This window comes from Macrosteles quadrilineatus, unplaced genomic scaffold (genome assembly GCF_028750875.1).
Source record: "Macrosteles quadrilineatus isolate MER2022 unplaced genomic scaffold, UCM_ALF_1.0 Scaffold_7__1_contigs__length_78375512, whole genome shotgun sequence".
In the NCBI taxonomy this organism is placed as follows: domain Eukaryota; kingdom Metazoa; phylum Arthropoda; class Insecta; order Hemiptera; family Cicadellidae; genus Macrosteles; species Macrosteles quadrilineatus.
Window position 1 is genome coordinate 7,334,077 of NW_026542600.1, and position 17,483 is coordinate 7,351,559.

Here is a 17,483-nt window from a genome sequence, read left to right on the forward strand (position 1 = left end):
ATTTTACTCAAAAACACACTTTATTAGTTTCCTTGTAGCAGCAAACCTAGGTACTCGTTAAACCTAATGTTATTAAAATATATTTAACTGAAAATCAATTCAGACAAATGGAAATTCGCTTAGTCGGCAGGTTTGCTGCGGCGGGGGTATTTTTATATATATCTATGTCTTGGGGGAAATCAATATATCACTTATATTCTACGATACTGTTATTAGCCCTTCTCTAACCTTAAGCTTGATATACACCCCTCCTCCATAACCACATTCAAACACTCAGATCGGCTGGTTTGTGAATTTTCAAATTGGTTTTTACCAGAATTAACCTAAACTATAAGTGGTGAATTCAAAAAAGTTCGTTTCCCAAACGAAAGGTGTTTAGGTTTCCAGAGATCTTAAATCGAAAAGCACAGTGATCCAGGGCTTAGATCGTACCATAGATTAAATTTACTCTTCTGCAGTATCTTTAGTCAATGATTTTGCCACGAATCACAGTAACAGCTATATAGAGAAACTCGCCACATAGCTCCATGATTGCGATATGACCTAACTATCGGGTCCAAAGTTTGTGAAGCTATTGAAGCTAAGGACTGAAAACCTAACCTAGTAGTAGTAAGTAATAGTAATACTAAAAAAACCAAATCCAGTCAGTAGTAATAGTAAAGTAATAGCATTCTCTGTGGTTAGTAAAATCGTTTTACAGGTTTGTTTATTTTGATGTCTGAAAGTGAATTATTCCAGCTGCCTGATGGCTTTAGAGAGGCCTTTGAAGATAAAGTCAAATATCATGTGAACCGGATGAATAAGACAGTTTTGAAAGCGACTCAAGTAAGTTTATAGGCCTAGGCCTACCATACTTAGCCTATATTCTAAGTTATAGCACTTGGATGGAATTAATTTCTTGTGTCGAAATGTTCAGGACATTTTACCTGCACTAACGGCACGTAAATAACAACAACAACTCGGTTCTTTCAAGGGTGAGATATGATGCATCCCTAGTTTAATAATCCTAATCAGCTGATCAGTTTCCGTTCAAGGGTTGTCGATAAAATAAATAGATCGAATGAGCGCCGTCTCGACCAAGGGAGATATAGTTCAAAACCTTAACACGAGTGTCGTATACTTTCCGTTGTTAAAAATCGATGCTTCCGCCAAGTACGTAGCCTATCATGTTCTGTCTAAATTAATAATAGCCTAGTCGTTTAAATACCTAGAATCTGGCAATCAAATTGTTGAGTTCTACAACTAGTTTCGACCTGCTAGGAGGTCATCATCAGGTGAGTACGGTACAAGGATGATAGGGCCTACTTGATAACTTCACTCGAAGGTCATTAGGATTAAAAGTTGTCAACACATAACACAGACATTACATTTACATTTACATTTACATTTGTTGTCATGAGAGCCGAAGCCCCCTGACTGCTTACCCGGTACCTATCCTTCAGGACATACCCGGGCCCCATGATGTAGGCCGAAGCTTACGCATCAACCTTTAGCACATCATGGGCGGATGACTTAAGGTCATCAGGCTCGCCGGCTGCCGAAGCAGACCCTTCGGAAAGAGGGTTGCCCCTCAATCCTAACCAGGGATTCCGGCTGCTTGTTTAAGCGTCACTCCACCTGGGTTCCACTAGGTCGGAACCTAGAGGTCCATAGTAGAGCGCCCCGACGCATTTAGTGCAAGCAACACTCGGGACCTATCTAATCCCTGACAGGCAGAACCCGCCATCAATAGCCAGGAGGAAGGGGACCATCAGCACGCTGACGGGGGGAACCCCAACCTCCCATTTACACCGCTGCCCGATCGAGGCCTGACCCATTGCTGGGAACCAGAGATATCCAGAGCGATAGATCCCCAGATACCCCTGGCACACAGACATAACACAGACAGGAACACGAACACGATACCTAGTGCACATACACATAACTTATGGCCAATAAAATACTATGAGCGGACACGGTAAATTACTGATAGGCCTACCTAATGCGGAAGTTGAACTTCCGCATTGTCAAGTAGTAATCAAGTAACTTATCATCCTTGTACTCACCTGATGGACATCTTAACTTAGCAGGTCGAAACTAGTTGTGAAACTCAACAATTGGATTGCCAGAATCATTGATATAAACCACTATTATTAGTTATTATTCACAATCTGGAGGCTGTTCATACTACAATCATGTTCTGCCATAAGATTTTGTTGTGTAAGGCGTCAAACCTTTTTGAAGATCATTGTTGGCAGACGTAGGCCTAAATGGAGATAGGTAGGTAGGGATGTAGAAAATATGTGTAAAAGGGAATATTTGAGGTGGTTGTAAACATCTGAACAGTGTTTACGATGTTTTCCGTGGTTTAAGCTGCATGCTCGTTCATCAGTTCTGTTTGAGGCAACAAAGTAAGAATTTTTTCAGAAGGATTGAGTGGGACTTAACTATGACAAGGGATTGTGTTTTTAAAATAATTTTACATGGTTGCGGATAGACTTTTTAAAAACATTAGCAATAAGAAATCACCATCCACACCCCTATAACTTAGGCTAGGAAATATGTTCAACTACAAAGGACATTAGTAATCCCTAGTAGTCTTAAACACACCGGTCAGCAAGTTTCCAAAACTTTAATCACTGTTCAAATTATGTACCCCTGTGCCGGCCTCTTTGTGCAAATATGCACGGTCTTCCGCATAACTGCAAAGCACCTTATGCACATTATTTGAAGTCCTAACTCTTTTTGGGCACATGAATCTAGCAATTGACAATTATTGTGTTTCAATAGGATTAGACAACATTATGTATTAAGGGTTACATGCTGATAACTCATTAAAATAAATGTAACTTAATATTCATTTATCTTAAGAAATATTTTTAATAGGTTGCCAATCTGTTCTAGAAAGACGCTTTTGACTGTGCCGCAGCATGCTGTGATACTCCGTTTACTAGAAGCACTGACTTTCATGACTGCACGGAGATTTGTGCGGCCAGAATGCATGATCAAAAAGACTACGCTAACGGAATAATCAGTCAATTAAGAGTAATTTATCAACTTATAAATTCAGCAAAATCTTATAAAGTTGTTACTGCAGATTTTATTATAAATCACAAATAATTTTTGGGCCTTATGGAATTAAATTTAATAAATATTAAATTAAATTTCTCTTTCAAACATGCTTTCGAGTTAGTCTATTTATTAAATGATTTTGTTTGTTCAATAGATCATTAGTTACTCTTCACATAGCTCAAAAGCATTGAATAGTTGTTAATGCCGGTAATGTTTTTTAATATCATGAACTATTTCAATCCCCACACACTAAATATATATTGAGTGACCCTTAAACGATAATAATATTAAAACCATACAGATTTTAAATACAAAAAATAAAACATTTAACAAAGTTTGTATTCATGTCTCACAAATGCTTGCAATTTTTGAACTAAACGAATATATGACTAAATAAAAGCTATTAAACCTTCCAAAAAATATTATCTTAATAATATTGAAAAAACAGAGTGTTACACTTAATAATCTATAAAATAAAGTTTAAATGCTTTACTCAATATTGTGTTGAAGGTCAGTCTTCACCATTGCACCGTGTCTTGTAAAGAGGACGCTACGAAAATATACAAACAAGGGAAGGTAAGTTACAATATTGTATACTCAAACTTAAACAATCATTCATTGATTCTTGTGCTAAGCAATAATCTTAACCTATTGCAGTTTTTTTAACTAGCCTTTTTAGAGAGGTTATAAACAAATACATAACCTCTCTTAGAAGTTATGAGTAGTATTTTAGTAATTAAGAAACGGTCGTAGGTAAAGTAGTGTACGCAACTCGCGTAGGTAGCCTTTACAACACTCGTAGAAGTTTTAAAGGCCAAGGCTTGTACTTTAAATTTTCTACTCGTTTCGTAAAGACTATCCTCACATGATCGTTGCATAAACTACTACTGTATTAACTTAATTGATTAATAATTCTCCTTTCAACTTTAATTGCTTCCTTTCAGAGATCTAAAAAAGAAAAAAAAATAATAATATAAACTAGAAATGTCTGCAATAATTGTAACTGTTAATTTAATAACATAAATTTGTTTTAGTGCCCACAAGCCATTGATGTGTTTGCCAAGTGTGCTCTTACGTGTGTTCAAGATCATTTGTTCCGACTTCCTCAGGTCGTAGAAGAGATTGTGGAACAAATGCAACTCCGTTACGTCAAATTTAATCCAGATGTTCCTAACTGATATAATCAATACAACATTGGGAACAAAGAAAGTATTTGATTAAATGACCAATTTAAGAAACTGTGATGGTGGTATAGTTTTTGTACATGTATTATGCTAGTCTTCACAGATTTAATTTCAGTATTTAACACAAGATTTAAGAGGGTCATCTAAAATTTATGTTGGTAGTTCCAGGAATTTGCTTCTTTTTTGGCCACCATATACACTAGTTGTTCAGAAAATATTTTATGTTGGTGTACCTCGCTTAACAATATTTTGTCACTATTTCAAACATTAACTTTCTGAATATAAAACAGATAACAGATACCTAAGAATTTTACAAGTTGGCCCGGCACTGTCATCATATTTGTAGGTATGATAATACATAGGTAGGCTATACAAATCTTTACTGAACACTACTAATTAATTACAGTATTTAATTGCAAAAATTTGTGATTTTTATTTTATTTATAAACTTAGTACAGGTCATAATTTATTTCCAACACTTAGCTGCATAAGCATTGGAAAAAGGCAATGCTAATTTCTCATAAAATCAATGTCTTTTTCATCCTTTTCTTAAGTCATTAAGGCGGAACTTATAACTTTACAAAAAACATTTCATTTCAAAGCTCAAAAAAATTTGTGAGAATTTTATCCACCTGGTTAAGAAAATTGATTGAGAGAATACTTGAATTAAAAAGTTCTTGTTTCTGAATAACTTTTGCGCATACATTTTTTTTTTGTTTTAGTAAAATGTTCTGTAAATATTTATTAGTCCTCTAATGGTTTTTTGGGGAAACACTTGATTTTTAAATTTACAAAATGTCTGAAAAGTGAGATGTATAACAAGTGTGCACATCAAGATTTAGGTAAGGCTGAAAACCTATAGCAAGAACCCTTTTTCCTGCCATGATGGTATTTAGTTTAACATTACAATTTTTAGTTTATAACCGCAATGTCATTCATTCTTCATTGGTCGCCTTGTTGTTTTTCTTCTTTTGCAGGATCCTGTTTCAGGGTTTTTCAGGCTTTGACTGAGCTGTACTTCGCAGCTGAAGACGAAAGCTTAATGAGGTGAAATCAGAATAAATTTCCCTCCATTACCAACTGAATCGTGTTTTTTTCTTCCTATCCCGGAAACATGAATGAATGTTTATGCAACAGGAAGTGTTAATACTTGACCAGCCATTTCTATGTTTTCCAATTTCACGTTATAAAATCATTCATCAATTCATCTATCCTCTGATCATCTCAAGGGCTGATTATAAAATGTGATCATAACAGAAAATGTTTGTATATGATACATGCCCACAGTTTGTAAAGTAAATACACAAAGTTGGAAAAAATAAAAAAAATAAATGCTATCATATTATAAAGTTGCTTGGTTATGATAGCATAATTATCTAGAGAACTTCTGAACTTAAACATTAAATTGTTCAATAATTTGTTCATTATTAACATTTCACTGCATATGCATAAGAGTTTTCACTTTGTTGTCATGAAAATAATACTTTGGCCATGGCAATCCATCCAAGTGTTAAACTACGTTAACAAAAACAAATAGTTCCACTTAATGGCCATTTTCATATACATAGTACTGTTCTCATCTTTCATTACCAACCATCATACAGTTTGTCCATTTTAAATTAACATTGGTATATCGTAGAGTGTAGGTTTACATACATTTTACAGGGACATGTTTCACTTGTTAAAAACATACTTATTATAATTTCAAAGATCTTTTTGCATATTTTAAATGATGTTTTAAGACGAAACACATGATTTTGTATTTTGGAAACATTTCTTTTACTGCACCATTTTTTAAAATTTAACTCTTGCTTCTTTCCATGTATTTTTGGTATCTCCTGAAGGTTAGGTAAGAAACAACTTTTTAGAACTGAAATGGTGTAAAGAAATCCATCCATCACTAAAGTTGGAGTTGGAGTACATACATTAACAATTTTGAAGTCGATCACCATGTTTACAATTTTGACAGATTTTAATGAAACAGGATTATTGATGAGATTTGTTTACCGAGGTTTTGCTAAAACATAGTCAAAGTTCCCTGTAAAGTTTTATGTAAAGGTACTGTACGATATATTAATGAGGAACAAGGTAAAATGGACACATTGTATATTGAAGTAAAATAATCTCCTAATATAAATTTGTTCAACCCAAATTTAAAAAAGTTCCAATCGTTATTCATCCTGACCCTAAACAGCTGTAAACACTAACAAGATTAAAACAATTTATCATTTATGACACATCAAAAAAATGTGTTCATTATTTGGAATGTATATAATGCAAAGAAAAATTGTTACCAGGGGTAAACTTAGTAGCTGTCCAAAAATAAAAAAATATCAATGTTAAAAACTCATTTCTTAACATTCTTTTTAGAGTTATAAAAGCTGTCCAGCGTAGTGTTTAGTAACATAATTTCCTTGTGCGAGACCTTGCACCAAATATTTCAGGATTACACCTTTCAGTACGCTACTACAGAATAACCTCGAAAACAAGTCCTCAGAGTCATGAGGTGTATCAAATAAGACATCTTCTTCTTATCAAGCAATAACTTGTGAAAAGAAGTAACATGAGGGCTCTTGTTATTGAGGTTATAATTTCAACCAACAAAATGAACAAATAATTTCAAAAACTTAACTACATCTATAATCTAAATCTTACAACAGAGAATCATTTTGATTTACTAAGATGTTCAAATGATACTGACCACATTCCAAACTTAAACTATTACCAGGAATAGTTCATTAAAATTCCACATTTAATAATTAAAATAATAAATTACATTTATTTAAATATTTACGAGTACATTACATCAATGTACATGCATTAAGCAATTGGTGAACATTAGAAAACAAGAGATTTATCTTGTCTGAAGAGCATATGATGAAACTATTCGAGGAAATGCGCCGAAGACATTTGTTTTATATTGTGTTCCATGCAAGATTCTTACTTGACAGTTCTGTAACAAAAAATATGTTTTCATATTTCAAACCATTTAAAAATATCAGATGTTTTTATAAAATACAATTAGACCTACTTAGCACTCTCTGATACTTTGAAGCATGAAAGGTTGTCTTCTGTTGATTCACAACATCCCAGAAACAAAAGAACCCTGGGCCATTTCGAGCCGCCAGGTTTGCAGCCTCATGATCTTTTCGTTTCTGCGCAGGTTGTTTTGTTCTTGGGATGTCTATGATATATTTTTTAGGCTTTATGTTCATTCTATAACATTGAAATTCAATTGAATTTTTATGGTATAGCCTCTTGATCACTGATTTTTACAACAAAAGGTTTAAATTACCTGTATCCGTCAAGCCATTTGCAGTCATGACCTACCTTCTACCAACGCCGCACGTGTCTGATGTCTTTTTTAAATTACGCGTTTTTCATATTTGTGTTTTGGCCAACTAATGTTTAATGTTTCGTGTACGTGTTATTTGTGATCTTACAACCTTATGACGATCATTCCATGGAATAAATCAATGTAACATATGACCTGAAGATGTGTTTATGAACACAAAAACACTGTAGTCAACCAACTACAATCTAGGATCACTTGATGGATGTAATTTAAACCTTTTGTACATTAAATTTCAGCCAAAAAACTCTTGAGTGGATTTGGTCTAGTTTGTCCCCCAATGCCTCCTAAAATAGTTTGTCAACACCTAAAATAAAACATGCCAAATATAATAATAAAATAATAAAGAGTGCTAAATGAATATAGGGGTGTTTATGCTTAATAATTGGACATCAAACCACTACAGTATTTACTTTTGAATACCGAAGGAGATACCGGTATTCATCTATATGGAAATTATCCAATTTGTAATTCAAACAGAACACAGTTGAATGATTTTTTTGTAATTTTAGAAAATTATAGATTTTTGACACAACAATTTTCTTTTGAGTTGACTTGCCAGTAAGAATGGCGGTATAAATTTTGTGCAGGAATATAAAGAACAGGTATGAACATTAGGGAATTCTGAGCATATATGGCCAACACTATCGTGATTAAGAAATAAAATTACCTACCTTTACTTAATTTATACAGATGAATAAACATTAACGGAGAAAGCCGCTGTGGATTCGCCGGTTTTATCCACCGCCTTGACTAAGTACTGGCCCATATCCAGGCTTGTACTGCTTAAAATTTTGAACTGGAATTTCTTTCCTGCCTGGACGAATTCGTACTTTGAACTTCCTTCTTCAATCGGTTTGCCATCCTTTAACCACGTTACTGCAAAGAAACAATAGGCCACTATTAGTAAAAACTCATTTATTAGTTAGTTATGTTGCTAACATTTAACAATCTAAATAAATGTTCTATAGTGAAATACGATATTCATTTATGACTACCACAGTGTAGGTTACAGCATCCTAAAAGTTTAACTCAAAGTTTTTTAAAATCTTTAATTCTTCTTATCTTCTCTTGGCCACTGGGAGACCAATCCAAACCGAACACTGAAAACTTTGCTCACTCATTAGCTCATAATGGATTGTATTTACAATAAACATTTAAAAGTGTGTGCATGGAATATACCTAATCCGAACCCCCTCAATCTCAGTTGAACTACCTAATGAAATCGACCTGGTTTAACACAGTATATAATCACAACTTAAATAGGTGAGAAGTATTTTTAAAAGCCAGAGATGGCAATTAGGCAAAGAGCAACAACAACAAATACAATATCAAATGTAACTGTTTACAGGGTAAAACAAATGTTTAGAAATTTTCCCAATCCCAACTCATTACTTATTCGCTCTACGTACATTTGTAGGTTGTCGTGTGCTGCACAATCACCGCTGGCCCTAAATTTGATTAAAAAAATGTCTCTACATTGTCAATAACACGTAAAGCCAGATACAATATAAACTTTGAGCTGATTTTCCACATAGGTATTTATGTAGGTATAGAATATATTTAGAATGGTAAAATAAAACATTTCTTAGTTTACCTTTCGTCGGGGTATCCTTAAATTCACATTCACACTCTATGCTTTCTCCTTCCTGGGCGGTTGCTGATCGCGGGAATGTTTTGAACACTGGACTCTTAGGTTCTTCGTTTGGAACTGAAACAAGATCAACATTAGGTTAAGAGGATCAATATATACAAATTATGATAGGACTTTATATTATGAATGAACCTTAGAGCAGCATGCCTTCAAATGAAACTGACTGCACTGCCTATAAAAGTTCATGAACTAACGTATCTCAGTGCCGCTTAAGTGGTGCAAGCATGATTCATACTTTCTTCTCATTTTTTGAGTCAATCAATTTAACAATTTTACTGTAAAAACGAGAGAATTTTCTTTGGAAAAAGATGAAATTAGATCATTTCGTTTTAACAAGTCAAATAGTATTCACTTTAACTCAAATATCTAGTTTGTTTTTATCTTACAGACAACTGATTGTAAAACTCAACTTGTAGCATTGTAAGCAATTATGTATGCCCATAAACCTCTTGAAATTAAAAATTATAAATAGGGAAAATCAATCAGTCGTTTCACTTAAGACACACACTTTGCACATATTAAACTATAGAATAAAGAGGATAGCAACTAACTTGCCTTACAAAAAATATACGTATGCCAAAGAAGACACAGAAAAACACAATATTTTGTCCCCTTTATACAAAGTATTGTGAGTTTTGTGTGTCTGATGTGTGTCGGTAACATGTACTTGGTGACCTGAACTTCTTCAGGCTAACTTGGTAAGCTGGCTGCTATTCTCTTTATTCTACTAAAATAGAATGTTTTAAGACCACAGACTGATATGTTACCTTACGAAGACTTATGTAATTTACATACTTACTGATATGTTAATAGGTGACTTATTACAGTTAAAGTAAGATATGATTAATTAGACTCAATGGGATTAGTCTTATTGATTTGGTTTGTCACCAATCAATTGCATTTGAACATTTGGATATGTAAGAAAAAGAAACGTCTTTGAAATATGGAAAAACAAAGTTTTATGATGAAAAATGGGTTATCTTTTGTGACCAAGACCAAACTATGAAGAACAACAATTCTACTCCAACTCTAATGAATCGAACTTACCCAGAACAGTGAGTGTACAGCTGCTGAACGATTCTCCTGAGTCATTGAAGGCTTCACACGTGTAGATACCAGAATCTTCAGGGAAGATCTCGGCGATGTTCAGCTTGTAAATGTTGGCTGTATTTGTGTATAGGAAATCTTTGCTTGGCTTGATTTCTTTGTTGTTATGTAACCAAATGACATCAAACTTTTGAGCTCCTGAAATACAGAATGTTACATTACTGAAGAGAAATAAAAGTTTATAGGGGATGTGATTCAGCTGCGAATGTTGCAATCACTCACCAGAAACACAATGGGAATAGATTTCCAGAACTAGAAGAGGCTTGATATTATTACCCATACTCAACAATATTCTACAAGCATTATCACAAAAATTACACGGTATATTTATCACTTTATGAGGGGTAATTTGGTAACCAAATAATTATGACAGAACTGATTAAATAACATAATTGTGACATAATACACTACAGCAGTAGACAAGTTAAGGAAAAAAGTTAAAAAAGAGAGCTATCACTTGTGTACCATCCAATGTGTACAAAACAAAGGTGCATAGAATATATAGAAGGGGTATATTATCTAAGTGAACGAATTATCACTAACCTACTATCTTGACTGATAATATCTAAGTGAAAGTTATCACTAACCAGTTATCTTGACTGATGATAGCCAAGTGAAAATTATCACTAAACAATTATCTTGACTGAATCTAAGTGAAAGTTATCACTAACCAGTTATCTTGACTGATAAAACCTATGTGAAAGAATTATACTAATCTACTATCCTAACTGATGATATCTATGTGAAAATTATCACTTACCTATTATCCTGACAGATAACACTACTGGGTCCCCATCCTTGACAAAGTCAGATTTTAGATGGCTGACTATCCTTGGAGCAATGTCCTTCTCTCCTGGCTTCAGTGGGACTGGGTTTGGCAGGGCTGTAATTTAACAAAATGTAATCATTACTCATTAGGCATGAATTTCACCTTAAATGGCCTGGAACATAAATCTTGTATGTAAATATGAATATTTGTCTGACCAACGATTGTGATTAAAAACATTGTTTACTGGCCAAAACTTGATAGGTTCCAAAAGCGTATTAGAGTGCTTCCAAAACTTGGCTGTTCAGTCACAAAATACAGTTTGTCATTACAATTCTGTCATGCAATTCTGGTCATGGTGGCACAGATACAATTTTTGTATAAGACCCCTCCTATTATTACTTCTTCAACTTTATATTTTACCAGTGTGAATAAACAATCTTAAAAAATGAAGTATATTTGCAAAGTTGCTAGATAGCTTAATTTCTAGTAGCAATTGTTGCACAATTGTTAATTGCAAGTTGCTTGTGATTTTTAATTCAGTTCTGCATTATTGACACACTTTTTTCGAGTTCCCAGAATGGTGCAGTTAAAAAATCTGGGAATGGTTGAGCATACAAATTTCTTGAAATTCACAAAATCTTTATTAAAATTATGATGATGAAAATTGAGCAATCTTATCCTGAAATGCAATATTATACTCCAATTTTTCATAGTAACAAGAAGTAGCCACAAAGTAAATTACTTATCATACATATATTTATTTGACTCACGTATGACGGTGAGTTTGCATTTGGTCTCGACGGTGCCCAATGAGTTAGAGGCTCGACAGACGTATTCTCCCTCGTCTTCAGGGAAAACTTCCCCGATGTTCAATGTAGCTAAGCCGTTTCGGTATTTGAGATCCACCACATCTGAAGATCTCAGGGTCTGTTGAAACAAACAACAACTCTTAGCGTAAGCCACTTACGTTTAGCTTGGATACAGAACTATTTCAAACTTGTTTTAGGAGAATAATTTCACAAGATTCTGTTTAAGTCCTCAAAACATGGGTGAATTACTTAAGACAATACCTGAACATATTAAATTATTATCTTATTATCTTATTATTATTATTAGAGTCTTATTATCTTGGTGGATAACATTTTTGTTGACTATTTTTACAAAATGATTTCCTACATATAACTATACCTTCTAGCCCAAACTGCCGTTACCAACGTAAAAAGAAGAAACCACCTTCAGTATATAAAATGGCATTTAAAGATAATGGAAAATAATTTATTTACACTATAAACAATAAAGGACCCAGGAGTGAACCCTGAGGTAGACCTCATTTCAGTTTGTTCTTTCAAACTTTTCCATTGTTAAAAACTAGTTGTTTCCAATAGTGTAAAATATAATCAACTTACCTTGCCGTCCTTGAGCCATATAACTTGAGGTTCTGGGTCGCCCTTGATGAAACACGTTAGTTCAAGAGGATCTCCATCATTGATCTTGCGATCTATCAACTTCTGGGTGAACTCTGGTGGGCACATCGAGTCGTCTGGCGGAACTACGCAAATAACAAGCAACTTGTAAACATATCAGAGACAAAAAGTAAATAATGTTTGTTGAGGTAGCAGAGTGCTCAAAATATATAGGAATATAAAGCTGTTTTTAGAGAAAATAAAAATCTAATTTTTCTTTCAAATTTAAATTTCTTAGATGGACCCAAAGTATTAAAAAAAGTAGTTTGGTAAAGAGGACTCACTAGACACACCTTCTCTAAGAAAAGGTTTTCAGAAAGTTCAAACTGGGAAGTTCACTTAAATTAAGTCAAAATCATCTTGGTACAGTTCGGCCAAAGTTTCTGTGCGCGCGACCAGATTTTGTGTAAACATTTGTGCCTAGCTACTCACTCACCCCTACCCCCTAGCACTGCCTCACCGGTATCTGTATTTTAGTTTGGCTAGTAGAGACCTATCCACGTGCACAGAAGTTTTGGCTGAACTGTATGAGATCACTTTCGTCTTGGCATATTTAAGCATAGCTTGAACAACAGTAATCACTAATCAGCTACAGCTAAGTAAGAACGTTCAGTTTGTTGACTCACGTATAAGTTCCTTAGTAGCACTCCTAGAGCGAGATGGACTCTTGCTATCGTACTTGCTGCCATACTTCTTTATTGATTTCTTATTTACATCAGAAGTTGAATTTGTTGTTGCCGTTGTGGAGTTGTAGTTTGTTGACTGAAAAATAAATAAAAGTTACTTAGATTACTTACTGTATGGATTTAGTGGAGTGAGTTCAATAATTTATAAAAAGTTTACTTAATTTGAGAGACATCCTTTCTTTACATGTACAGCTTAATGTGGTTCTGAACCATTGGGTAACGCCATCACATTGCTAAATGCTTTGGTGGGATTCCTTCCCATGTCTCCAGGTCCGAAGACCCACACTTACACTACTAGAGCAAATAGGTTGGCTTGACTAAAGAGTTGTCTGCGAGACATTATCTCACTAACATAGTGCGTTAGTCTTCAGGGGAAATTTATATGTAACAGTAGTAATCAAAATCAATTTTACAGCCTTTCTGAAAAGTATTTTGGTGTCAGTAAAATTTTATTAATATGCCTAAGGTAAAATTTACAAATTATAATTTAAATAAATAGTCAGTATAATGACTTATCTTTATACACTAGGGCCAATCAGAAAGGAGCAGACGTTTCATATCAGTGCCACTTGGAACTATCACCGCTACCAGTGTTATGAGATTCACTCTGTGATCAAAATTTGCAAGTGAAAATCACAAGCCAATCGAAACAGCTGATCTTAGTCAGTAACAAAACTACACAGAAAATCAGACTCTATTCTAGACTCATCCTTCACTTGTATTTAGGTAACTATAGGTATGTCTATACGCACCTAGGTGGCGTCACCATCTCAAAGATTGATAATTGAAATTTATCGTCAGATTCAGGTTTTTGGTAAAGGAGTGAAAAGTGAAAAGTGTTAAGTCGAGTTAAGACAGTGGAGTATTAACTTAAAAAATGGTTTAAAACTTGGTTTTCACTTTTGTCGTAGTCTTCCAGGAATTTATGTACTGCCGAGTGTCTCAGTATTTTCGGGATCATCCGTTAAGATCTTTGAAACCCACAGGCACAAAATTTCAAAAACAATTTCACGAACCAAACTCTGTGAAACTCAGGGGAAATGTTCTGTGAGTTCGGTAACTGTGATAGGACAATTCTCAGGATTTTGATGATTAATTTCCCCATCAGTTCGTCAGTCACTACACGAGGCCTACCACTGCGGTCCATATCGTAAACATTGGTCCAACCATTTTGAAGTGAATGCACCACTGTCTAACTCGGCTTACACTTTTCACTCCTTTGCCATGAACATCATGAATCTGGCAATAAGTCTCAGCCTTCTCTCATCACAACTGTGCCGAAAACCTCATCAAACCAGTGGCAAATTCAATTGGCTTGTGATTTTTTGCCAACAAAAATCTGATCACAGAGATTTTTCACAGCTGGCACGACAGTGGAATAACGGCACTCATTTCAACACTCTACAACAGACAAAGTACGAGAGATATGATGCACTCATTACGATAGCTGGATACGTGAGTGGAGGAAAACACTGATGCTAAGATGGCGAGCCACCACTCAAGTGGCGCTGATATGTGACGTCTTTTCTTTCTAAACAAACCTTGCACATATATAGACAATATTATAGTGGAAACTCGATCACACGTTAATATAAGATCAGATGTTGTTCAGGACTCACCTGAGTTGAGCGGTTGGTGTTGGTGTTGCTGGTAACAAGAGTTCTGTTGGTAACAATGGTCTGCGGCGATCTCAGCGGCTGCTCAATAAACCTACGATCTGATCAGCACAAAACACAACATCAGACAAACATACAAAACATTACAAGTCTGCATGAGGCTTCATTTGAAAAAAAATTGCCTAAAAGAATCAACAGAATTTTTTAGAATAAAAAAGTTGTTCAACTGCTGTTAAATGTGAAGTGTTGTTCTTGAAACTTTAAAAAAAGAGTTGCTAATTTTCATCTCCCGAACAATTTAGATAAGTATTTACGATAAATTAAAACTTTCAGACACAATAATAGGAAGTATTAGTAAAATTAAGTCCCAAGTACGACATAATTGTTATTTAAAACAAAAGTAAGATTTAGTATGAATTCTAAAAACTTGATTTGGAAATTGGCCCAACTGATTTGTACAGAATGAAAATATTTTAAAGAATATCAAACAAAGACAATTATATTTTATAATAAACGTTGGAAAGTTTTTTGGCCATTTCTCAACATAAAACCTCAAGCAAACTTTTTAAAATTAATAATCTTAATTCACAAAAAAAATGCAAACTTAACAATAGTTTTTAGTCGTGTAGAGTTCTGTCCCTGTAACTGGTGATGATGTTTATTTCTATTGTTTGAAATTAAAGAAACTTGAGTAAATTAGAAGAGATTAAAATGAGTGTGCGCAAAGTGTATTCAAGCAATGCTAAGAAGAAGGCTATGTGTAGAAAATTAGTAACTAATACAACAGCCATTTACTATATATTGACTCATGCTGCATTCAATAGAAACATACTTTATGGACTAGACATATTTATTTGTGCTTTTATGATAAAAAAAGTTTAGTAAATAAATATTGGCTCAAAGTGAGTGTACTGAACAAAAATAAATACAAAGGAAGATTATTTGTACTCCAACGAGAGGTTCTGTATTGTAGATGGTAAGTCCAGTTCATTATATTATAATTGTACCAATTTTAAGGTTTGAAAAAATAATCCAAAAATTGTCTTGACTGAATGTGATACCGTATTGTAATTTTTATTTTGCAGCAAAATTACAATTTCATGGTGGAATGGCCTCTGGATCGTCTGAATTAACTATATAGTGGTTTAAATTACCTTGTTACTGTCAAAACGATCCTTTGTAGTTAGTAAGACTACAGCTGTTTCATGCTTTGAATGGAGCACATCATCATGACTACTTACTAACTACAAAGGATCGTTTTGACAGTAACAAGGTAATTTAAACCACTATATAGAAAATTACAATGTGAACTAAACCTTAGCTAAAGTTTTCCAGGTCTATATGTGAATTAAATAGAAAAACTAAGACGTTTTGTGGGTATAAAAATACTTGATTTATTGAATAGATACAAATAAATTAATGTTCAGTAAAATCGGTTGTGGTGTTGGTAATATACTTGAGAGAGTTAGTGAATTGTGTTGCGTAAAAGAGGTTGAAACTGTATTAATAAATAATAAATTTATATAACCCTTTGCAATCTATGGGACAACTTTTGTTGGTGTGTACCCCAGTGGCATTATACGAGGGTTGTTTTTTTTTCAACCTCCTATAGGCTATGAACAAAAGACAAGTTCAAATGAAACATTAAATTTATTACCAAAAGTTTGGTCCATTTATGGTTACTTTTTGACATAATCACCAAAGAGATTGAGACATTTGCTATATCTGTGCACCAGCTTTTTAATACCCTCTTCAAGAAAAGTGGCCGCCAGTACATTCCAAAAAACAAAAAAAAATCAAAAAACAAAAAAATGTCAAAAAAATAAAAAAATAAAAAAAATAAAAAAAGGACTTTAAAGTGTCTATAAATTCAGTAAACAAATGAATAATGGTAAATCTGTGCTTTATTTAACCATTCTGCCAACTTGTTGAACCAGCTCATTACTGTCGTTTCAGATGACTTGGTTCAACAGTTTGACAGGATGGTTAAATAAACCACAGATTCACCATTATTGCTTTGTTTACTGAATTTCTAGAAATTTTAAAGTCTTTTTTTGATTTTTTCTTAATTTTTTTATTTTTTTGACATTTTTTGTTTTTTGAATGTACTGGCGGCCACTTTTCTTGAAGAGGGTATTAAAAAGCTGGTGCACAGATATAGCAAATGTCTCAATCTCTTTGGTGATTATGTCAAAAAGTAACCATAAATGGATCAAACTTTTGGTAATAAATTTAATGTTTTATATGAACTTGTCTTTTGTTCATAGCCTATCGGAGGTTGAAAAAAAAACAACCCTCGTAAGTTACACAAATAATTTAAAGCAAAAACAATCACACAATTTTGCAGGACAATTAAAACCACATGGTCGATAAAGATACCTTGCATAAATTGAATCCGTTGTGATTCAGAAAATTGCACAATCAAGAAAGAGAACCACTTTCCTTTTTTAATTTCTTTCTGTTGAAAGTAATTTTTAATAGTAGTTTCATTACGCAACGATTGCGTAAGGATAGTGTTAAGGAAACAAGTAGAAAATTTAAGGTACAAGGCTTGGCGAGTGCCTTAAAAACTTCTACAAGTGTCGTTAACACTATTTACGT

General features: G+C 33.8%; 2 protein-coding genes across 51 annotated transcripts in view; one reads left to right on the plus strand and one right to left on the minus strand.

The window, feature by feature from the left end:
* Positions 1-601: 601 nt before the first annotated feature.
* LOC128998664 (protein FAM136A-like) lies at positions 602-4,651 on the plus strand. The gene is made up of 4 exons (XM_054424890.1): positions 602-825; positions 2,884-3,024; positions 3,562-3,627; positions 4,086-4,651. Exons 1-4 carry the CDS (start codon positions 715-717, stop codon positions 4,227-4,229), a joined length of 462 nt encoding a protein of 153 aa, XP_054280865.1. The 5' UTR covers positions 602-714; the 3' UTR covers positions 4,230-4,651.
* A 2,335-nt stretch (positions 4,652-6,986) lies between these two features.
* Positions 6,987-17,483, minus strand: part of LOC128998717 (twitchin) — a 236,502-nt gene continuing 226,005 nt past the window's right edge. For all 50 annotated transcript variants that reach the window (XM_054425023.1, XM_054425021.1, XM_054424991.1 and 47 more), the window contains 9 exons: positions 14,886-14,983; positions 13,207-13,342; positions 12,524-12,666; positions 11,888-12,044; positions 11,109-11,231; positions 10,289-10,486; positions 9,185-9,298; positions 8,262-8,466; positions 6,987-7,188 (listed from right to left, as the gene is read on the minus strand). In XM_054425023.1, coding sequence (XP_054280998.1) covers positions 8,273-8,466; positions 9,185-9,298; positions 10,289-10,486; positions 11,109-11,231; positions 11,888-12,044; positions 12,524-12,666; positions 13,207-13,342; positions 14,886-14,983 — 1,163 coding nt within the window. In that variant the 3' untranslated portion in view covers positions 6,987-7,188; positions 8,262-8,272. The remainder of the gene's footprint in view (positions 7,189-8,261; positions 8,467-9,184; positions 9,299-10,288; positions 10,487-11,108; positions 11,232-11,887; positions 12,045-12,523; positions 12,667-13,206; positions 13,343-14,885; positions 14,984-17,483) is intronic.